General features: G+C 33.9%; 1 protein-coding gene across 13 annotated transcripts in view; it reads left to right on the top strand.

Moving 5' to 3' along the window:
* Positions 1–24,776, top strand: part of MCTP1 (multiple C2 and transmembrane domain containing 1) — a 522,244-nt gene that overhangs the window by 292,798 nt on the left and 204,670 nt on the right. For 7 of the 13 annotated variants that reach the window (XR_008300305.1, XM_053225150.1, XM_027037852.2 and 4 more), the window contains exons 5-8: positions 3,025–3,136; positions 8,321–8,368; positions 12,399–12,437; positions 21,111–21,170. Coding sequence is in view for 12 of the 13 variants with exons in the window: in XM_053225150.1 (XP_053081125.1) it covers positions 3,025–3,136; positions 8,321–8,368; positions 12,399–12,437; positions 21,111–21,170 (259 nt within the window). In the remaining variant the exon portion in view is untranslated. The remainder of the gene's footprint in view (positions 1–3,024; positions 3,137–8,320; positions 8,369–12,398; positions 12,438–21,110; positions 21,171–24,776) is intronic. The other 6 variants (XM_027037835.2, XM_053200363.1, XM_027037827.2 and 3 more) reach the window with 5 other exon arrangements.

Below are 24,776 nucleotides of genomic sequence, written 5' to 3'. Positions count from 1 at the left end.
TATAGAATTATTACTAGTATTAGTCATACCTGGCACCTAATTATGGGCTTATATTTTTTTAAAATGCACTTCAACTGGAAGCTAAGAATTGATTAATACTACAGAAGGAAAAAAAATATGTTTTAAAAGGGTCAAGCAGTACTGGGATAGGTTGCAAAGGAAGCTGTGAGATCTTCTTTGATGGTTTTAAGGTGTTTTATGTGATTATGTACGTGATGTGGCAGGAGCAGTGGAAAACAGGGGAGCAGAGAAATGGGCCAGATCGCTACTTTATATTTTAACTGCAAATTAAACAGAAATAGTAGAACCCCCGTATGTATCATAGTCAGCTAAGCTTGAGCACACTGGCAGCTTGTTGGTCTTCCAAAAGCCATTTTTGCCATGGACTGGACCAAAGAGCAACTTTTCTGGACTTCCTGCATGTCCTCTATTCCAGTCAAGAGCTTAGCGCAGGCTGACCTAATGATAGAATATCGGTGATTGCCCGCCTCCCACTCACCACAGTGGAAGGAAGTTTCCTACATAGTGTTGTTGTTGTTGTTGTTGTTGTTAAGTTTATTTATTTATTTTGAGAGAGAGAGCCCACACGCAAGAGTGAGTGGGGGAGGGGCAGAGATAGGTAGGGAGAGAGAATCCTAAGCAGGCTCCATGCTGTCAACACAGAGCCTGTGACAGGGACTCTATCTTACAAACTGACATCATGACCTGAGCGGAAATCAAGAGGCAGATACTTAACGAAGCTCCCCAGGCGCCCCATCCAACATAGTGTTTTATGTCATCCGTTACCATGAAGACTGAGCTCCAGCTCAATGGGCTGTGGTGTTCTATAAAGGCCACAACTATTTTCTGTATAGATTTCTGCTAAAGGATATGCAAACCGCTGTATTTAATCACAGAGCATAAATCTCTCTTTTTCCCTATTAAAGATAAATCATTGATGAAAAATAACCTTAAATGGAAAAATATGGGATGATTAAGAAAATAAAAAGACATTTATCCAAGCATTTGGTGTTTATTTTGCCACTTTACTTATTTTATGTATTTAATCATTCCTTCCTCCCAAAACTATGTAAACACCAAATTACTACTTTTTAAAACCACATGATGGTGTATGCCATTACATTCTGTGTATAAATCAATAGTCCCTAGGTGTAGATAAATGGATAATAATATTAGCCATATAAATACTTATGCTATTCTGTAATGCATTAAAGTTTTACTTTGAGAGAAAATCATCATCATCGTCATCATCAAGCAATTGAAAATGTTCTTAAATCTTTATCATGTAATCATTATAAAAATATAATAAGTTTTCTTTTAATTTTATATGTACTCATTATAGGAAAATGAACCAAATCAAATTGTAACTCCATATAAAAAAATGTATCTATGTATAGTATTTACATACATTCTATAATGCTTCACGTGAATTGGTTAAAATGAAAGGAACAAGTTGTTGCTGTCAAACCACGGTGATTAGTTGTAACTATTGGAGCCATTTGTATCACGACTGTTATAACATGTATATTATCAGTCTGACTAATTTTTCATGTTTCAGTTAAAACCTCTGACACTGGGGAGCACCTGGGTGGCTCAGCCAGTTAAGTATTTGACTCGTGATCTCAGGGTTGTGAGTTTAAGCCCCGTGTTGAACTCCAGGCTGGGCATGAAGCCTACTTAAAAACAAACAAAGAAACAAAAAAAACCTCTGGCATTGGAAAACAGTTCATCTTTTTCATAACATTATTCCTTGACTTTAAGCATCATGTAAAAGTTTCCTAGTATTATAATACCTTAGCCTTAAAATGTATCTTTGGTTCAGGCGCCTGGGTGGTTCAGTTGGTTAGGTGACTGACTTGAGCTCAGGTCATGACCTCACAGTGAGTTTGAGACCCAAGTCGGGCTATGTGCTGACAGCTCAGAGCCTGGAGCCTGCTTCAGATTCTGTGTCTCTCCTCTCTCTACCCCGCTCCCTGCTCACTGTCTGTCTCTCTGTCTCTCAATAATAAATAAATGTTTAAAAAAAACCTTTTTTTAAAGTATCTTTTGTTCTCAATCCTGGTTGTATGGGAAAATCACTTAGAGAGCTTCATAAACAATATAAATTTCCAGACCCAACCTTGATCTATAGAACCAGGGTCATCATGGGTAGAATTCAGGAATATATACTTTTTTAAAGCTTCCCAGTGGATTCTTATATGCAGCCAGGATTGAAAATTCTTATTTGGACCAGCTTTCCCCACCAAGCCCTCTCCCCAGTACTAGATTCCAACTGTAGCATTTACTAATTATTAAGCTCCCTAAAGATAATGATATTATCACTGATCTTAACCTCTGGTTCTTACCCAAGATTTAGCACAGTGTGTGGTATTTCATATGTGTTTAATATATGTTTTGTGAATGAAATGAATAAGTGACTGAGCAAGTAAGGGAACGTTCCTAATTTGCCAACATTTAAAGATTCAAGTTTTGTGTCAAATATTCCACAGTCCGTTAGGTTTATTGGGGGTGGAAGGGCATGAACTCCTATTTGTTCAACAAAATGAACCAAATCAAATTATATATCAAACATATATGTATGTATATAGTATATGCACATACACTGTAATGCTTAACATGCATTTGTTAAAATTGAAATATATGTTTAATTGAGATATGGAAATAAGATATTACCTACACATTGTCAGTTCAATGTGTGGTTGGCATTATTTTCTAAAATTATTTTGGGTAATACTGAGTAATTCATAATCTCTTCTTCAGACATACTTAATTCTAAAGCCTTCTAAGTATTCACCAACTTGACCAAGTAGTGGTTTCCTTGTGTTTCTGAATCTAAAAATTGTTTAGGCATAGGTTTAAACAGCCAAAAAAATATAGTAGCATTATTTTAAACAATGGACTCTGTTAAAAATAAAAGAAAACAAAAGTTATTTTCTTCTTAAAAATAATAAATTGTCAATATAAAATATATTTTTGGCTTATATATTTAATGATGGTTTACAATCTTAATATTGTATATCATAGGCCCACAGATGTGACCCTAACACTGAAAGATCCTCATTATCCTGACCACTACCTTGGAATCATTTTGCTGTCCGTCATCCTTACCCCTAAAGAAGGAGAACACAGGGATGTGGTAAGTTCCCCCACAGCCTAGGAGGAGTGCTTTCTTGTTATCACTTGGTGGAATGTCATGAGCCTTCTTTGAATCCAGAGGTGATAATAAAAAGAAGCAGCATATGAAAATCTAGCCTGTTCTTTGTTTCTGTAAGTATCCTGGGTATCGCTAGTCCCTGTGTATTATATCTTTTGAATTCAAATTTCCTGTTCTGTGCTCCAGATCAGAACCTCTTGTGGTAAATAAGGGACACGTTTGCATCTTTTATTATAATTTCATTTCCCAATTTCAGACATGTTATATTGTAGACAAATGGTAGTATTCATTCAGGGAATACATTTGCTACTGAACTGAGTATTTGGAATTCCGTACCGAGGTATCCAGACCCTGATGTTTTGACTGTATTGTCATGCGTACCATCACAAAGAAAATGAGGTGAAATTATAATAGAGTATCTGCTTTCTGGTATTTGTTTGCTGAATGATAAGTGAATACTCTTCATCTTCTTGATGGGTTTCCATATAGCTGTTACCCATTTTCCAGCACTGGCTGTCTGTACTTCCTTTCACACCATGCTGCAGTGAGAAACTTACAAGGGAGACAGAGGAGCCAATTACTCCAGCATGTTGAAGTGACATTAAAAAATATCAGGTGTGACCTGCATCAGTATGCTGGCCAATGCACTTTCTGCCACAGTTTACCGGAGAGTCCTCATTAGACTCAATGTGCTTTCATGTACCGGGAGCTGCTCTCACAAGTTTTGATTATAACACATTTTAGGAGTAGACATAACTATTTGGGCAAGTTCACATACCCTCCTTTAGCAATGTATGTATTGCTGTCTTCAAATAATGCATGATTAAAGTTGGTTTATGTTGTCTGCTGGAAAGGTATTCTTGACATTTTTTCAGGAGACTATAGATTAAAATAGTGAAGCCCAACTTCAAATTTGGAAGTGTTTTAAACTCATTGGAAAACTCACCCTTTTCAACAAGTATTTTGCTCTACCCTTTTAAAAAATTAAACAGTGAGCACACATTTTCATACGCTGTGTTTGCTAAGTATGATTTAAGTATCCATACTTAATTCAGTGAGAAGTACATTTCTCTTTCCAACAAGGACTACCAGATACCTACTGTGAGAAGTTAACACAGTAAAAAAAAAAAGTGTGTAAGTGTGCATATGCACAGGCCCATGTGTGCAAAAGGAAGGGTAGGTGAGGACTTTTTTTTTTTTAACAGAGAATATTTAGAAATAGAAACCCATCATTGTAGAAATCGCCAATTCAGAATACCTTATTTCACCTAGTGGAAGCCAAGCAGTATATCCTAGCTGGCTAATCCATACACAGGAATAAATTGTAAGTGTTTATTTATTGCTTTATTCAAATAATGCTAGTACTGACCAAACCTACTATAAGCCAGGTCCTATGCTAAACCCATAGGATACTATAGAACTTATATCCAGTGGAGAACTCAGGGATCAAATCATTAGTGAAGGTAATTTAAAATGACAACTGTACTGAGTGCCATGAAAGAGAGGTACATGTTGCTGTTACGAGGGAATGTAGTAGAATTTGTTCTAGTTAAGGTAGCAGGAATTCTCTAAGGAAGCCAAATGAGACCTGAGGTCTGAAGTGTGAATAGGAGTTAATAAAGCAAAAACCAGGAAGAGGGAAGATATTTCAAGCAGAGGAAACAGCACATGCAAAGGCCCTATGCTGCACTCCAGTAATTGAAAAAGTACTGGAGCTCAGAAAAGATGTACGCAGAGGAGAGTGTGGGAGATCATGGTGCATGACGACAGCGGACAGGAGATGCCCAGACCATGTAAGGACTGTTGGCCATGTTAAGGTTTGTGGTGATTCTCCAAGAGTCTATGAATAGGAAGTGGCATAATCATATTTGCTTTTTGAGAATAGCTGTGTGGCTGCATTGTGGAAAACAGGTGGAAGAATGAGAACGGATACTTGGAGACCAAATAGGACTAATTATTTCATAAATCCTGGGGGAAGATGATGGAGGTTTGGATTAGCATTATCAGAGATAGAGATGGAAGGAAATCAGCAAGTTTACTGGTGAGAGGTAAAATCAACAAAATTTAGTGATAGAATATTCTTGTTTGGGGTTCTTTGTTATTTTAATGAGGAACAGTGCTTCATAAATGAAAATACCTAAGTGCCTGAGGTCATATATATCCCAAATTATTCGACTGGCAATATTATTGGAAGTTAGAATGATATGGTGGCTGGTTTAGTTATTTGGGTGATTTGATGATGGAGTGTCTGCTGAATTTTTGCATAAAAGGAATATTTATGAAGTGCTCTAATGTCAAACTGACGGTTTGAGAGATCAAGCTAGTACCAAGAGACCTTATGGTGAAGCTGCTGAATTGCTCTAAACTGCACAGAAATGAGTGTCAGCACAGGCAAAATGGTCCCAACATTATTTTTTCTTTAACATTTCTTGTAAAAATCTTCCAGTCTCCGTAGCTGCTCAAATTTATTATTTCAGTTCAATGTCCATTTAGACAAATATCATTTAAAGGTATTACAGTGCCTGATTATTGATCATCAGTGATTTATCACACATGAATGGGAAGAGAACAGGTGGGTTACATGAAGCAGTTGCTCGTCAAAAATATGGTATGATTCATCTTTTCTTCCTTTTCCATTTTCCTCATTGTACCTTTCCAGCCCCATTCACCCTTAACACAAAGAGCCTTTCCTGAAATCTTTGTGCCATTTTCTTGATTCAAATCCCTGCCTTTTGCTACTCCAGCTTTTTGAAAAAAATCCTTTACTGCCAAGTATTGTTCATGCACTGCCTTACTTCAGAGTTCCAAATAGCACTGAATTCATTCTGCTGTGGCCAGTGAAAAATGATGTCTTCTCCCCTCCCATACTAACATTGACTTTCACCTGAGAATCAAGTAGCTTAGCTAGGGCTCAGTGCCTCAGGAAAGCACAACCTGTTGCAGCCTGTATCAGAGCCAGCTTCTGGCTGGTGACCACACTGACCTCAGTCATACCTGAGGAATGGAGACAAGGGTGTCATTATCCAGGTGTCAGGTTGACTGCACTTGCTCTTCCTTGTGGGTGTGATTAACAGCTGGGAGCATGGGAGTGGTTGCAGAGAAGCCAGGGTAATTCTGGTGGCATCCCCAGTATCCTGGCTAGTCTGATGTCCTAGATTTGAATCAGGGTTTCTAAGCATGTGCTTACAGGATGAAAATTTCTAACAAAGACATAAATTTGCTTCTGTTTGCTTGCTTGTTTTGGTCTATATAACAATTGTATAGCTATTTTATTAAGATCTCTAAGACTGTTAAACAACACTAATATGAGATTTTGAAACTCTGAACAAGGACCATTTGTTGGCTGGGCAGGGTTCAAAAAACATTTATTGACTCTATAAGCATTGTGCCAGGTTCTATAATGTCTTCTTTATCCTTCTTCTAAGTGTTCAGTGACATGTGTTTATTTCTCTAATTAAATGGAAACTCCTGATGAGGGACTTTAAAGCTCTCCAATGAGCACCATATGTTCTGTCACTGGTAACCTCTGCCCCAGCCATACAAACTCTGGCAGATCTCACCTTCTCTCGAGTCCAGGCTTTCTTCACTGTCATTTGCCCTACCTAAATTACTTCCCATCAACTCCATTCTCTATCCTGTCACTTCTGGTTAAAAAAAAAAAAAGTATATATAAATTATTGCTTCTGATGATCTTTTTTTTTGACGACTGCATTCAAAACCTAGTCCAGCTTTCTGTACCTAGTGGCTGTTCAATGAGTTGCAGATGAAATTCTATGAGGATTTGAAGGGATACTTCAAAGGTCCAGGGAAAGGTATTTTAAGATTTTTTTTTCTTACTTCAGTATTTAAATCCCTGAGATTGTCACAAACAGTATTAAATAATTATTTAATTTCCTTTTGCATTCTTAAAATTAGTACATTAATGATAATCTGCTTAAAATCAGTCTGTGTTGCTCTACGAAGATATTAATAACAATGCATTAGAAGCACGTCACTGTATTTTTCTTTTTGTCACATGTCTAGTATTACTCCAATATATTTTCCTGGAATATAATTGAAGTTTTTTAGTTAAAAACAACCATGGATCCAATGTATCTTCAACTTGAATTTTTGTATGCTTGAAATATATATTATATTGCTTCAGTGAAAGTGCTATTGTGAAATTTACAAATCATCCAGGAACAAATCTTATTTAGAAAAATTCAAACTCAAAATATAGCATACCAGAAATCACTTAGTAAATGCCTCACAATTCCATATAATATCTAGCATAATATATAGGGAAGGAATAGAGGATAATTTTTGCATTGATCCTCACACAGCAAAATTTTAAGAGTTCTGTTCTCTTTGATTATTAGCACAGAAATCATCTATTTTAAGCTTTTGGGATTTAAGATTTTAGTCTAAGAATTCCATATTTATTCTTATGCCTATATTTATAAAACTTTGCTAAATATTTTATATGTGTTAAAATAGAGAATGGAAGACAGGAGTTTTCAAGAGCCATTAACAAATAAGGTCTAACAATCAAATAGGAAGTAGAACATTAATGTTAAGAAAATGCTATCAAAAGTAGGAATAAATTAAGTGTAAATACAGAGTACTTAGCATCAAAAAGTGCCAAAGTTTCTAAATCAGTTATCTTGCAAGTTTTTTATACACTGTTAATACTGACACTACATTCCATGAATAATGCAGTTGGGATGATTTCTCCTTGTGTGGATTGCCAGTTCTGGAAATCAGTAAAACTGAAGAATGAGTTGAAAATCCTACCAGCCTACTGAATCTACTAAAGCCTCTAAAACATGCGGTGTCTAATTACAGCAATTTGAGGAGTATAGTATGAGTAATAGCAAAAGTATTTCAAAATTGCTTATATTAAAATCTTGTCCATTGAGTTCATCATTGAGTCTTTTAAAAAAATATCAGATGTGAACAGATTTATATACATTTTTTTTTAAGTTTCCAGCATTGTGTGTATGAGAAACCAAAATCTTCGTGGGGGGCAGGGGCATGCTGATGAATTGCATGATACAACTGTTATTTCTGTTTCGAATGCATGTCTTGTTTTTGAGCCTACGAAAGTCTGTAGCGCATACATGTGTGTCCTGTATATGGTATTTTGGTCTGATAGTGTGTTTGAGTTCTTTCTGGCTCTTTTTCTAGCAGAGTTCAATCCACAGCTTTCTTCATTGGAGAATTTGTGAAATAAAAGTGAGTTAATTTGTGTTACACACTCCTAGACCTACAAATTGCTTGGCTAAAGCTAAAAAATAGAAGATTATAAGAAACATATGAATTGACTCTTTGGCGAATTAATTTTTTTTTTTCATGATGGTTTATTTTGCTAATTTTTCTGAATTATTTTCATAGCTAACATTTTTTAAAAAACACTTATAAAAAATTTAATGTTTTTTAAGATGTATACACTATATTGTCTAGCTATTCTGTGATTATTTTTTTATATCTATGGTAACCATGTAATTGCCTGAAAAATATCACTACAACAAAAAATAAAAGCAAAAAATGGATTGAGATTGTAGAATCTCATAAAAACATAATCAGTTCTGCAGCTCTATCACAGGCCATATTTTTATGTTACTTAATTCTTTCACTGGCTTCAAAGAAAGTTGAGATGTTAATGAAGAATTTTGATGATTCTATAATAATATTAGATAATGATGCATTCAAAAACAAAATTCATATGTTTCTCAGCTTAAGATCATAGAGCAAAAAATAAATCTTATTTTTCTATAATTTGCTTTATCTCCTATCTTTAACATTCCCCAATCTTTCTTCTCTAACATGTCTCATAGTTTAATAGTATGTTTGTTAAATTCACGTTTTTAAAACTTTTCCCCTGTTTTCAGCTTTATTGAATCTAGCTTAACCCAAATATCTAAAAAGAAAAAGAAACTTAGGAGTAGGATGCTTAAACACATTGTTTATCCAGTTGGCTTGGCTCAAGAAGCAGAAATTTCATTCTAAAATCCAGGGACCATTTTATTTCACCATACACTAAAATAAACTCAAAATGGATTAAAATCTGAATATGAGACCTGAAACCATAAAAATCCTTGAAGAGGGCATAGGCAGTAATGGCTCTGATGTCCGCCGTAGCAACATTTTTCTAGATATGTCTCCCAAGCCAAGGGAAATAAAAGCAAAAATAAGCCATTGGGTCTACATCAAAATAAAAAAGTTTCTGCACAGCAAAGGAAACAATAAAACTAAAGACAGTCTATGGAATGAGAGAAGATATTTGAAAATGACATATCCTATAAAGGGCTAGTATCCAAAATATGTAAACAACTCAACACCCAAAAAGGAAATAATCCAATTAAAAAATGGGCAGGAGACATGAACAGACATTTCTCCAAAGAAGACATACAAATGGCCAACAGACACATGGAAAGATGCTCAACATCACTCATCATCAGGGAAATACAAATCAAAACTATAATGAGATATCACCTCACACCTGTAAGAATGGCTAAAATCAAAAACACAAGAAACAAGCATTGGTGAGCATATGCAGAAAAAGGAAGCCTCTTGCACTGTTGGGAACGCAGTGCAGCCACTGTGGAAAACAGTTTTGAGGTTCCTGAAAAAGTTAAAAATAGAACTACCCTATGATCCAGTAATCATGTTGCTGGATATTTACCCAAAAAATACAAAAGCACTAATTCAAAGGGATACGTGAACCCCTTGTTTATAGCAGCCTTATTTACAATAGCCAAATTATGGAAGCAGCCCAAGTGTCCATTGATTGATGAATGGATAAAGAAGATGTTGTATATATATATATATATATATATATATATATATATATATGCACAATGGAATATTACTCAGCCATAAAAAAGAATGAAATCTTGCCATTTGTAACAACACAGTTAGGGCTACAGAGTATAATGCTTAGCAAAATTAGTCAGTCAGAGAAAGGTAAATACCACATGACCTCACTCACATGGGAAATTTAAGAAACAACACAAATGAGCAAAGAAAGAGAGAGAAAGAAACCAAGAAACACTCTTAACTGTAGAGAACAAACTGATAGTTACCAGAGGGGAGGTGCGTAGGGGATGGATGAAATAAAGAATGGGGATTAAAGAGTACACTTATCATGATGAATTAATTAATTAATAATTTTAAAAATCTAGGCACATTTTGGGGGCCACTGGATCTAATAATAGAATTCTAGAAACCAAATCAGGAAAATAATGAATTTGTTCCCACAACTGCCAAATATTGCATATTTATACTTTGGAAAATCGTTAACTTTTTGTTTGTATCAGTGTCCCAGTCTGAAAAACGATACCTTGCAGTCTATTTGTAAAGCCAATTTTGAGAGACAGAAAAAATACAAACCCTATAGTTTGCTTTACATCATGAGGATTTATTTTATGCCATGGCTCTGAGTCAAGGGATGTGGTTTCGAGCAGCAGTAGTAAATCTGTGTAATACTGAGTAGTGTTGCCTTGAGATTCAACTCTTCCTCCTGTTCTTAGCTCCTTTTTCACAGTATACCATTTCTTACAGAATGGAATTTTAGGAGATCCTTAGAAACTAGATGATGATAATAAATGGCCATGAGTTACAAGATTTTGCTTATTTATTTATCTTAATTATTCTCACTTAATTTGACTGAAAACATTGTCTCTAGGAATTATCATTCTCTGTTCATTGAAACTCTGCTTTCTCAGAAAGTTGAAGATTTATTGTCTGACTCCCAGTGGTGGAGGTTTTGTTAATATGGCATGCCACAAAAGTATTTGGTTTCCAATTGCCTTTTAGTGATGATGGAGAAGGTGTGGTGGAGGTGGTGGTGGGAGTGATGGTGATGATGATGATGATGATGACAATAACTCACTTAAGATCAATAATAAACATTTATTACATGGCCACTGTATGGACACCTCCACAACCCAATGGTAGGTTTTGTTGCTTCAAAATAAATTGCACGTTAGTACTTAGAAAACATATAAAATATTTCTATAATAGTATTTGATAATAATGCTTTGCCGTTTCCTGGCTCCATTCAAAATAAAATAGGGAATTATTGTAACCTTAGGAAATCCACTAGTCTTCCATATTTTGGTCAATATTTAACACAGGGGATATATAGGGAAAATATAACCTATAATAAAAGCACTATCTACAAAGAAGAAAAATGAATCCTTATCTTTGACAATTTCATGTTTTTCTCTTTTCCTGTCCTAGAACCTTCACATAATTATATTGTCTTGGTTTAGGCCAAAGGTTGTCTTCTATACGACTTAATCGTTTATTAAAATTTTCTTTTGTATTTTTGTGATTTATGAGTGGTTTTTGAAATGGTCCTGCTTTATAGTGAATTCTGCTGAAGGAGATACAGTTGTTAAAGGTACCACTGTGCCTCCTTAATATACAAATATGACAAGCACTTCAAAAGGTATATTCTTTCTCCAAATATTCCCTATTCTCCACTTCATAAGCATTAAAGATAATGATAAAGCTAAGAGAGGGTAAAGAGGTTAATCAGGAAGTTAATACCACAGTGTTCACTGAGAAAAATTTAAAACTGGGGAGTAAATAAAATATCTTTGGATTTTTATGACTTACTTTATTTAAGAGACCACTGATCTTGGGCACTCATTACAAATTTCCATTAACTTTAAATAAAACTTGTAGCCATAAATACTTTTTACTATGGTACACACAGACAAAAAAAAAAAAAACTAATTTAAAGGATATGTTATGGCTAAACATTTAGCAGGAAGATCTACTAATGTAGCATTTTTCACATTTGAAAGCATTTTCACACTTGAAAGATTAATTGGAAGCAGAGACAATTATAAGATGCCACCAAAGCGACAGACTTTTGAACATGTTTGAAGAGACAAGTTACCTGGTCAAGTCAGTACATCCTCAACCTCCAGCACCAAAAGGAACCGTTGCCAATCATGAGATGCAGTATTTTTTTTCCCAGCCAATAAGATATTTCAAATTTTCCATTCTATTTAAAAAATACCATCTCATTTCTTTATACAAAAGAATAAAGCAAATGAACTCTCACCAGAAAGACTGCTTGAATGTTAAAGGTGCTTCTTCTAGCTGTGTGTACGTGATGAAAACAATTTTGTCTTGTATACTGGTTGCTGGAAACTGCTGTTTAAATGTTAAGCTTCCTCTAGAAAACAATTGGCTGCCCTATTCTGTACTTGAGTGATAAGATAATGAAAATGCTTTATTTCATTTACAGACAATGCTAATGAGGAAGAGTTGGAAAAGATCAAGTAAGGTAATGGCTTAGCATGTGATCTTTCAGCTTTTCTTGTTGAGAAGAACTATCAGCTGCATTTCCAAATCTCTCTCATACCTCTTCAAACTGTACTACAGGATTTCATCACCCTTGTTCTTTTTTTCCCATAACTTTAAGTAAATCACGTGATGCTTTTTTTAAGTAACTAGAAATCACACTGATCAATCACATCCACATCATCCTCTTGCTAATGCCTGGTCACTTCTCAGCATCTGGTTTCTGTTGTGTGTGCCACAGGGTCTAGAAAATGTCTTTGCTCCCAATCAGGAATAAAATGATGGGGTTAGGGTAGGGACCACTCCAGAGAGAAGGAAGATCCATGTAACTCACTGTCTTTGTTCACTGAAAACTAAATGTGAGGCTTTCTAAACTCAAAAATTCCTCTAGGGCTACATCTGTGGAGCCTGTAATGAGAAGAGTTTTCCATCATTGCCTCTTCTCACTTCGAGAAATAAATGACTCCTGGGAGTGAGAAGAGTTTATGGTTCCTGTAACTTACAAAGTCCTTGCTCTTCTTATAACTTGTAAAGTATCTAAGATACAAACTAAACTCTGTATTTGTTGAGTGGTGGTACCACTCTTGGACACAAATAAATATCAAGATGAAACTGGCATTACTCCTTTGAAATAAAGGGATTTTATTTCTAAAGATCTTTGTTCAAATTTCCATTTAAAAAGTCAGCACTCATTTTTAAGTGTGAGTAATTTTTTTAGACCCTGGAACATGACAATCTTTTTTTTTTTTTCATTCTGATTGAATCATGCTATTACTTAAATTTGTCTTTGTCATTTTTATTACTGTGAATTAAGAAAATATTTACATCAAGATGTTTTTGTATTTATGGTAATGTATTAATTTGCTATAACAAGTACTTCTTACTGTACAGTTTCTTCTCAATTCTTATAGTATTCATGACAGAAAGATAACTTGGTTCACAAAAAGGTCAGGGCTACATTAAAAATCACCATTACATTTTAATAAAGTGAAAACCATTTACTAAAGAAAGTTGCTGAATATTTCTGACTTAGTATTCACTGTGTTTTTTATTGACCAAAATAAAGTTTCAAAAAGTCTCAAAGAAATATTTGCACTGTTCATGTTGGTATTACATATTTTTTGTAATTATACTTCAAAATTAGTATTCTATAAAAACATATATTTTTTGAAAGTTGCGTAATTTGGCTTTCCTTCTCCTGTGTCTACATTATGACACAGCTGGGTAAAAACGTTGTAATTCATTAATATATATCAATATTTCCTGTTCCAGATGCAGTTAAGGTGTAATGCTAGAGCAGGATATTATATAGTAGTTAGTATTAATTAGCAAGAATGATGCATTTATTGTAGTATAAAAGAAAGAATAAATAAATATAAAGATTCTTCTTTAAATTATTTAATTTATATTTAAATTTAATTTGAATAATTAAGTAAATATAAATCTGCATCTTTTACTTTGGTCTACAAAAAATTAAAAAAGACTAATAAACATCTATTCAACACTATTGTTACTTCTAAAATTCTGGAAGTTCTAATTTATTATTAATAATTCATTCGTACATTCAGACTGGCTTGCCATTGAAGATACAGAATTCCCTGTGTCTAGCTTTGCATTTATTGGGGTAGTTGGCAGATTATTTTTAGTTCAAATGGTAATATGGCTTTGGGGTTTTTAGCCTAAGGGATTTTCCATTTTATAAAATTTATTGGGGATATTGAGTGCTGAGTAAAGGAAAATCAGTTCACTCATTTGCTTTTTTTTCTATGAGAACATACTGAACACCTGTTAATTCATTCAATCATCACTGTCCCCTAAAACATTTGTCATATTCATCCACATTAGTGTTATAAGAACAAGGTGTTAAGTTCAAAATCAAGGGAAAGTTTGTAACTTCGTTTACCACACAATCCATGGTCCTTCACACACACTGAAACTGCTTCCCCAGCTCCTTCCTTCAGGAATTAATGGAGGAAGAATGATGTTCAAGCAAATTGTGCTTCCCAAGAAACTAAGGGATAAGTGGCTGTACCATGTAGCTTTATGTATTATCATGTTACTGTTTTGTGGAAATGTATCCCTTTTCTAATTATTTCAATCTTCTCCTTCAAGACCCTGTGTCTAAGATTTTTTTCCTCTTTTGTTTTTGTAAAAGGATATAATTTATTTGCCTTACAGTCAAATACAAGTATTTTACCTTTGATACAACTTCGCTCAAAGTCAAAGGTGAATTTTTCATATGAACAGGTCATTTTTTTCTTTGGAATCTTGACTTGTGAGAATGAGGTCTCCTGCTTCTCTGGAGCAGGACTGTTATGTGCAGTCTGTGTGTGGGTACCAACAGTGATTATAAAATCTGAGAATTATGAACTCTGTGGCAAAGACTTAAATACAGTCTGATAATGTTGCTAGACATTCTCTAGTATGGAGTTTTTCTTCCTCTTCTTGTTTGTTTTGTTTTGTTTTGTTTTGTTTTCAGAAGTGATGTAATCATGGAAAGGGAAAACTAAATTGACATAGTTATGTTTTAAATATGCACATCCCTCCTGCCCCCCGTGTATGCAAGTGTATCAGCTCATGGGGTTTCCTGTTACTTAAATATCGGTTCATCATGCTCGTAATCTTGTCAATAATTGATTCTTTCAATGGAAATCATATTATTTGTGGCACTTTTATAATGTGGAATTGTATGTACTATTGAAAATAACTGAATAGCCAACTTGAGGGCAGGGAATTATAATTGCTGTTCAGGACTGACTTCCATATAATTTAGAGTAATTGTGTTACCATCTAACAAGTAGGAAAATAAATACACCTAAACTTGCCTCTGACAAGCAAGAATGATACATGTTGTATTTGAACGGTATGTTAACCAGGAAATAATTATGGATTTCTTCATAGCTCCTCTTCTGGGAATGATAACATCTTTTAAAACTCTCATTCCGGTTTTCCACAAGCATACTTTCCATCTTGCACATTTGTAATCCTGCCTCACACTCAGCTGTTAAAGAAAAATGTTATTTTCAGAAGAAAGGGATCAGTGTCTCCCTAAACTTGGGCAACTGAATAATTATCCCGGTCAAAGAGTTATACTTACATGACAAAATGCATTTTGGCAGAAAAATGGTAATGCTTTGAATTATTGCAATATTTTATTCTTTAGAAGAAGCTTATCATTGATAATTTATTCTAAGGTTAAATTATTCAGCAAGAAAATTTCATGAGCTCAGAAGAGAAGATGTATATGTGTTTTGTGAATAAATTTTGTGGGGTCAGACAAAAAATAGAAAAAAATAATGAAATAATTGCCTGTCAGACCGACAATAAGCAGAAATGATTTTACCCTACATTGTGTGTATGTGTGTGTGTGTGTGTGTATGTATTTTAATGTAGAAGAATTAGTTTATCGATGAGTGTGATAATAAACTTATGTACTTTCAATAAATCGCTTTAATTACATGAGACATAACCATTCTGATAATATAAAGATATACACACTGCAATTCATATTCTCAACAATAACTGTTTAGAAATCTTTTAAGAAGAGATAATCCTTTGAATAATATAATATGGACTTTGTGATCATGTCTCATTAGCATATCTTCTGTTACTTGATGGCTTATTTTTTTAGTAATATATCTTTTTTATAAAGATTTTATTATAATCACTTAGCATAATTTTAATGAACTATAAAACACTTTATTCACTGGTGAATGAAGCAATTTCTAATAAGACTTTTGGCAAGGATATTGTTAATTTAAACTAGAGAACACTTTCCACTCTAAGTCTGCAGGGCGTAGTTAAACCTGACACCTTGGATGACACATTAAAAATGCATCAGTGAAAACCTCTAAGTGCTTTAATTTAAGAAACGTCAGAGAAACAGATTAACACATTTTTAGGTATCTCACACAGTCCGACATAGAGGGCGGGGGGGAGAGTCATTATTTAGCAGTTATTAGGTTCTTTCCCCAAAGATTTCACATCCTGATAATAAATAGATGATTTTTTTTAAACCTGCAAAACACACGAGCTTTCTTGGTCATTGACTCTCTCACTCGTGAGGACCTAAAAGGCTTTTCTTTGGTGTCTCATTTAAAATTATTATGCATAAGTTTTTGAAAAAATGAGATGCTTACGAGTTTCCAAAGGAAATACAATGTTCTTTTAAAAGTCCTTACCACTATTTATACTACCAAATCTGTGTTATCTGGGAATGCTATAAAGTCAACCTCATAATTAAGGCTTCTGAGATTCCCAAGTGCAGTGGTGAACAAAAGGCAAATAGCATGGGCATTTCTAATATTAAAGACTATTTTTACCTCGATCAACTGAACTCTCAAAATTTGTAGTAAGTTTATCTAAAATAGAGATATCATAGTGTAGTAAATATTTTATTATCCCACAAATTACATGAAGCCATGGTTAAATTTTATGTAGAGATGATTTTTTTTCTTGCTGTTTTGACAATATTTTTCCATTGGTATAAAATATCATACATTTTTATATATTGTAATTCATAACTACAGGGATTTGCTGTAACAGTGGCTTTACATTTATTTGACCGCTCTTGTTGAATTTTTAAAATGTTGTGGGTCCTTGAGGGAGCAAAGCTGGATGACTTGGCACAAAGTGAAAGGACAAAAGGTAATCTCAGGCAGAAGACGAATGCCTTGATGCCTGTGCGCTGGCTCTAAAATGTTTAATTGTGGACCACTGATTGGCATTCACACTGCTAATATGTGTTCCCCAGTGAGCTGACAATTTCCCAAGATCCTCTCCAGACTGACCAAAGGAAGGGAACTAATACAACGTGGCTCTAGGATAATGGAGCTAACTGTTGGTTTGCAAGATTATATGGCCTTGAATTCAAAGATATATATGTGTATATATGATATACATCAGATATATCTAACATATATATGTATACATGTGATATATGTATTGTGTGTGTGTATATACATATATATATATATATATGTATATACACACATGTATATATGCATATTAAGTTGAATGTGACTAGGAGGAGATATGTTGGTTTTAAAGTTCCCTAAATATCCTCAATGAAAATAAATCATAATTTTGTGAAGATTCTGCTTTCAAAGCCATGGTTGACAGTAATAGATACACATGCATGCATGTGTGTATACATACACGCTAATGCACAAATTAAAGATTTAAGTTAAAATTTCTAGGAAAATAAAAGACAAAGCAAAGCCAGCCTTCAGTTACAGGTCATGTCCTCTGGGGAGTTGAGATTGTCTGTCTCTCGTCAGAAATATTTAAATGGACAGTTGGAGTTGCAGAGGGAATCATATTGGTGTTTAATGAGTATAAATGGTATGAGCACCTATTTGAGTAACCAAGAAAACAGGAAAATAGAACTTCACTGTAATTTCTACTTACTTCGTGTCCCTGTTTTTAGTTACATAACTATCAATAGACATATTCAACTTGGTGGGGACAACCAAGAGCTATAGAGCTCTGATAAACAGTGATTTCAGTCAGACCAGGAAAGGCTACGAAAATTATTTACTTATGGGTTTATCTATTTCTAACCTCTTAAATGCCTAGAGAGTATTGAGAAAAGGAATTGTGCACCTTAAAAATACTCTGTGTAATACGAAGGCTACCTGGGTTGACCTTCACGTTTGAATCTCAGGCTTCCCAATTTCAAATCTGTGGTGAGTTTTTGAGTATTGAAGAATTGCTGAATTATGATAACTACAATATGTTTAAAGGCCTGTACCCATTAAAGCTAATGAAAAATATCACAATTAACAGAAGTTCAAGGCTAATCCTTGTTCATCCAATGACAAAGTCTTTAAAGATTTTTATGATGTATTTAAATAGGAGGCTGAACTGAATACAGCATCATGTTCATATGTTAGGAAAGAAATCAACTGTCCTTTAGTTTTATTTCTCTGGGGAAAAATATATCTTCTAGATTTTTAAATTTACAATCTTGTTACTTTTTAGATTCACAGTAGGATTTTGGATCTTTGAAGATAAATTTTCTTAGTGTGTATTGGTGTTTTGGAGGCAAAAACTAGATTTAAATAAGATATTATCAATGTGTCTAGCTACTTTGATAAATGCAACGCCTCAGCATAAATACTCAACGATTCATTATTCAGGATAACGTCAATAATTTTCCTTTATCAATTTGATGTCTCTGCTCTTTGTTCTGTTTCCTTTTGCTCTTAATTTATAATTTTAGCACTTTTAAAATGGCCTTTCATTCACTTATCAGATTCTTGTTCCAATGGAGATAGAAATATAACTAAATATCTACAATAATGATTGAAATCTTGCCCTCAAAAAATCACTTTTTTTTAGAACTCTTTATCATAATGCCAGGTGTCTTATTATTATTGTTATTATTAGAAACTCTCACTAAAGGAAAGCCACGCCTCATCTGCTGTGGATTTTATATTCATCAAGGCAATAAATGACATAAGGGTCCACAGGAAAATTAAGTTGTTCCATTTGAAATAAAGGCCTAAATTTACATGAGAATGTAGGTTGTAAAATGAAATATAAATCTTAGTTGATGAATAATGACAGAAGTAATTAAACATGGCGAAAAGCACAGCCTGAGCACGTCAGTGGATCCAAATGTGGCTAATATTTTTGTTTCTTAAATTTTAACAGAGAAACCTAAGTTCTAAATGCTGATCATTAAAATTTCCCCTTCCCCCTTCCCCCCCCACACAAATTCATCAATCTCTTTGCGTACCAGTCACATAATTATCTCATTACCCTCAAAGGGTATTCATCTGAGGAAGAATGAAAAGTATGAAGTTGGTGGTTTCAACATTAGTCACCTTAGACCACTTGAACTTTAAATGAATTAACAATATTTTGGAATGTTTAATGGTCATATTATTTGTTGTAACTGTCTTGAGTCTAAAGCCAGTACTCTCACCTCCATTTAAGTTGCCTTAATACATTTTACGTTAAGGTAAAACTCACTGTTGTATTACTTGTCTTATTGGCTCTTGGGAAATTATTTGTGTAAGGAGACTTCAAGACTTCAGTTCCTTTAATATGATACTTTAAAATTCTCCACATGTTGCTAAACATGCTGCTTAATTTAAAAAGAATTGGGAATCAGAGTAAGGAGAGAATTACCAATAGAAAAGAAACACATCTTTTGTAAAATCTGGAAGAAGGTCTTTGTAGTTAAACAGTGTACAGCATCAAAAGACTACAGTCATTCCTTGTAACATTCATGCCCCAATGTCTAAAGGTAAATGTGTTTTTTCAGGACTTGTTGTTGCGTGGTTTTTTGTTTTTTTTTTTTTTTTTTGAGATAGTGATGTGACAGTGTGCTACGAGTGACAGATGAGAACCATAGTTGTACACGTAATTGAATTATAACTCTGTAGTGATGATAAAACAAGGTCTTAAACTCAAGAGTTCTTCCTAGTAACCTCTGACATTAGCCATGCTACCTGACCAAATCCTATGCAGGTAACTTGGGAAAGTGAAAGTAATTTCAGTAAGAAATAGATTTTGTGTAAACAAACAAACAAACAAACAAAACAGGTAGATTATATAAATTATCCTTAATGTAATTCTAGTTCTAAATTTAAATTATACAACTTGCTGTACACCCTAAACATGTTAGCTCACTATTATTTTCTGATATGATTTTTGGTATCATTTTTGGAAGGAATATCTATACCTAACCAGTGGAAACTCCCAGTAACTAACAATCAACAAATTATTTATTGAGCACCTACTATGCAATAGGCATCATGTGAGGTGCTGGGCCACTGTCTTAGTCGCTAACACAAAGTTATGGAGGAATCAAGTAAGTTACAAAATTTCTTCTGATTCATCACAATGTCAGAGGTTGATGCTGCCCGATAAGGGTCCTCAGATTCCCACAATTTTACCATAACTGACACCCAGAAACAGGATGCAAAACATACCAATTTAAAAGATGCATGTAATGCAAATGTTCTCCTTAAAAGTGACCAACAATGATTTGGTTTCCTGAAGTTGAACTGGTTTTACTCTATAAATGTCTGAGGAATAAGTAATAAAATATCCAACGTGATGTTTTGTTAGGATATTGCTACTCTTCTCAGTATTCATTTTATTAAATTATTTTTGTAAGGCCCAAGTTAACTAACTTGTATTATCTATGTTCTATATTATATCATAAAACTAGGACGTTTTTAATAGGGATTAAACTAAATTTGAGTAGGTACATGATTATAACTAAAATTGCTACTATTATTCTTTAAAAATGCTCTGTGGGTCTATGGTGTTAAATTGTTTTGTTAAAAGGCACAGATATTATATGACTTATTTCAAAATCTTAAAGTACTTTTGAACAGTTCTATTTTCTAAAATAAAGTGTTACACTTTGAGATATAATAATCAACAATTTAAAATAAAGAGGTAAGTAGATTCTTTAAAAATTACAGAAATAATCCTTTCTAGACTTACCGCCATTGATATTAGATATGAATAAGAGAAAAACTTTAATTTACTCAAGGAAAGAAAACTAACAGTTTATAAACATCGAAAGTGTCATAGGACATATAACTTTGGGGTTTTATTTATTTTGGTTTCATTGGGCTAATTAAGTATTCTCAAAAACACCTCAAAATTTAGCTAAATATTTGTTTGTTTTTAGGATCTTTCAGAAAATGAAGTGGTTGGATCTTATTTCTCTGTGAAGTCTTTCTTTTGGAGGGTAATGTCGAAATCCTTTATATTAATATTTTTTATTTTGGTTCTGAATAGTGATTTTTGAAAGTTAAGTGTGAATTAGGAAATTCGTTTTTAAAATGGGTCTCAGAAAAATGTATTCAATTGCCTTCTTTATTAACTTTTATTCCAAGTCATTCGAGTGACTCTTGCATTTCTTCATTTGTATAAACCAAGAACTTCATGTATTTAATATGTTGCTTTGAAGTCAGTTGCTTGTGACTAAGTTTATCCCAAATTCTTAACAGCTAGAGGCCCACAGGCCTTCCAGGAATATAATGGTGCTATCTAGAGAGTCCGTTAAGTTTCTTTTTTCCCTTCTTGTAAAATCTGCTCCATCTGTTTGGGAAAAATTTACTTCTATTACAGTGATCTATACTATATACGTACTACATAATCAGTGTTCTTTCTTTGAAAAAAAAAAAACTTATGAATTAGAAAACAGCAACTCTGCTGTTGATTTAAATAAAGAAAAAAGTGAAAATTCCACAGAGAATTTGTTTTAAATGCCATTGCAATTTAATGTTATTTACTCTTTCATGACTTAAACATAACGAGCTCTGTCATCCCATTTTCTCTGCTCTAATTCTGCATTATGCACAGCACGATTTATTACAAATGCACTTATTACTTTGCCAAGAGTTTCCCTCTTTCTTTGAAAATTCACACTTGGTACATGATTACCTAGCGATAGATATTGCAATGAAAATGCTACATTCGTAAGGCTTTACCATTTTCTTTCCTTGGCTCTTCAACTGCTCATGACTGAAAACTACCCTTCCCCTTTAGACTGTAAGGTTTGTTGCAGTGTCTTTTAAGCAGACTGACATACCCTAAATTAAGTCATGCCTTGACTTGACCAATGAGCCAGTGTAAACCACATCTCTTCATCCATTGCTCCCTCCACACACACTGTTATTGGTGTGAGCTTATTTTAATTATTATAGCATCTTCATTTCCTTTCAGTCTACTGACGGCTACCTCCACTATTGCTATTCGGTGTCCTTGCTAAAATAATAATAATTTCTCTTGTATGTTCACGCATTATCCATGAACACAGTGACTGCTTTTGAATTGTTATATCACCTTAAATGGAATTTGGCTTTTGGCAAAAATGCAGCCTCTGTATTCATACAGTATACTTCTTTGCCAAGAGAGCAGAATTCAGGAGTGTTCTCTGTTGAGTTTGTTCTATATGCAGCAAACATGCAAACCGATCTTTATGAATGAAACCTTGCTACCAGGATCAATTGCATAAGAAATAAGTTTTAAGGCCTTCCCTTTCAAATGATTCTTTCAAAATCTTTGCTACTTCCAAATTGGTATTGCATGTACCAGTACTTTCCATTTGGTTGTGTTCACCCTTAAATATTCTTTATTAACCTTTCTCAATTTCTTTAACTGTCTTATTTTAGAATAAGAAATATGCAAATTTAAAAGATAGCTTTTTTTGTATTTGAGGTACATAATCTAATATCTTTTCTTCTGAGCGTATGTTGAGTAACTAACCAAGTGAGTCATAAAAGCAGAACATTTAGCGGTCATTTGTTTTATCACTAAGGAAACTAAGGCCCAGAGAAGTGATGCCATTGACCTGACATCCCTGAAAATGGTAGGATCAACCAGGACCAATATTTTTCTTCCTCTGAATATCACAGAAATAATTGTTTAAAGCAACTAAGTTCCTTTTGGGGTCAATAATGAATACAGATAGGATGTAAAAATAAAGCCTTCCTTTAATTTTTCTTCACTGACCCCCTTTCAGATTTTTCTTGCATTATGTAACCCTTCTCCCCCACAGCTCATTAACCCACTGATAGATGGATGTGTTGAGGGCTGTGATGTTGCTATGTTTGAGATCCCATCTTATAAAATCAGCAAATCACTGATCAAGTCTACTTTGGATAAGTATGATTTTTCATATCATGTTTAAAAGTCACTCCGATAACTGACCTAATTGCTCCTTGCCCAGGTAATATTTGTATTGTGATTTTTTTTATGTTTATTAGTTTTTAGAGGAGATGTGTAGCAAAGGAGTTTCTCCATAGACATTTCAGATATGCAGACCTAAATAGTTCAGATAGAATCTTACATAAGGTGTATATGTGTGTTTATAAGCCTTTATCAGCTTCTTTATAAGGATCAATGCATGTATCCAGGAGACAGCAACTGAATTACATTGGGTGAAACTAAATCCTGGCGAGAACTTACTTAATAAATGTCATGGTTACTAGCTAGATCTTAATTTCCTTGAGAGCAAAATAATAGAAAGAAAAGACCGAAGTGGTACAGAAATAGTCTGATTTTCCAAAGGCATAATATTTATAATTCATCAAAACATGATATCTTACAACACAAAACATTAAGCAATGGATATATAGCGATTACCATACTTTTCATAAAAGCAACAAATATTATATGAAGCCATTTGGATTACTCTAAGTCAGAATTTCATTAAAGATTTTAACTTCTCAATAAAGGATGATAACTTAGTGCTGTTGCTTCAAATATTTAGTACATTTAAGTTTTTCCCAATTAACTCCATTGACTGGACATTTAGATTTCCATGACTGAGAGTTAATTGAACAAACCAGATTATGAGAATGCTGTAGTGAATTAAAGAGAAATGTTAAGATTGTTTAAGTGGAGAATGGCTGGGCTATACCAAGATACCTCATATAGAAAAATGGAGAAATGGCTCGTAATATGAAATGGGCCAAAAAGAGTGCATAGAATACAGAACAATTAGGAATTATGTCAGAGCACCATCTTACAGTAGGGCCAAATCAAAGTGTGGTTGAAGGAAGACCCTGAAGGCCAAAGAGAAGTACTGGTTTTATCATACAAGAATGTTATCCTGTGCTGAAGTGTTTGCATTCTTAACAACTCAACCATATATGACATATAACCAAGAAAAGTGCAGGTATTATTTATATCTTCAGGTATGAAAGTAAGACCTTCAGAAAAAATATATTTGTAACATTTAATTAAAAGTCCCCAAAGAAAAAGTGTAAGTCAAACCCAGGACTCATTATTTTTTTTACATTATTGGTGGAAACGAATACATTACGTTAGCAACAAGCCAACTTTAGCCAACAAGATTACAGCATATATAATGATTTTCTATGAGTATATATTTTGAGCAAACATTGTAAAAGCTTGAGAACTTTTGTTTGGCTACAGTTAAGCTTTGAGACAGTAGTTAAAGCATCTGAAGTAAACATAAATACCTTCCTGACACCGTAAGTTATATCAAGAAGCAACAGAAATAGGAAAGAAAGTTTAAGGATAAAAACCAGGAGAATTTCTCTAAGGATTATAGTGCCGTGAATCATCTTCTAAGAAAAAAGGGATCGAAGCTTTCTTATTACATGAGACACTTTAAACTAGGCTGGACAAAGCCCTGGGAAGGTTTTCTGTAAAGGCAATCCTGCTTTGAGCAGACAGATGGACTGTAGAACAAATCTGCTTGTTGGACTTCATCACCTAGGTGTAATTCACTGGAATCAACTCAGCGGGCAAAGGAAAAGATAGAACATACCTGTGCCTGGGATTGAGCTAATAATTGCTCCACACTCCAGGCTTTGCAGCA

This window comes from Acinonyx jubatus, chromosome A1, assembly GCF_027475565.1.
Source record: "Acinonyx jubatus isolate Ajub_Pintada_27869175 chromosome A1, VMU_Ajub_asm_v1.0, whole genome shotgun sequence".
Lineage (NCBI taxonomy): Eukaryota > Metazoa > Chordata > Mammalia > Carnivora > Felidae > Acinonyx > Acinonyx jubatus.
Note: the sequence above shows the minus strand (reverse complement) of the source record. Positions and strands in the feature narration are given on the sequence as shown.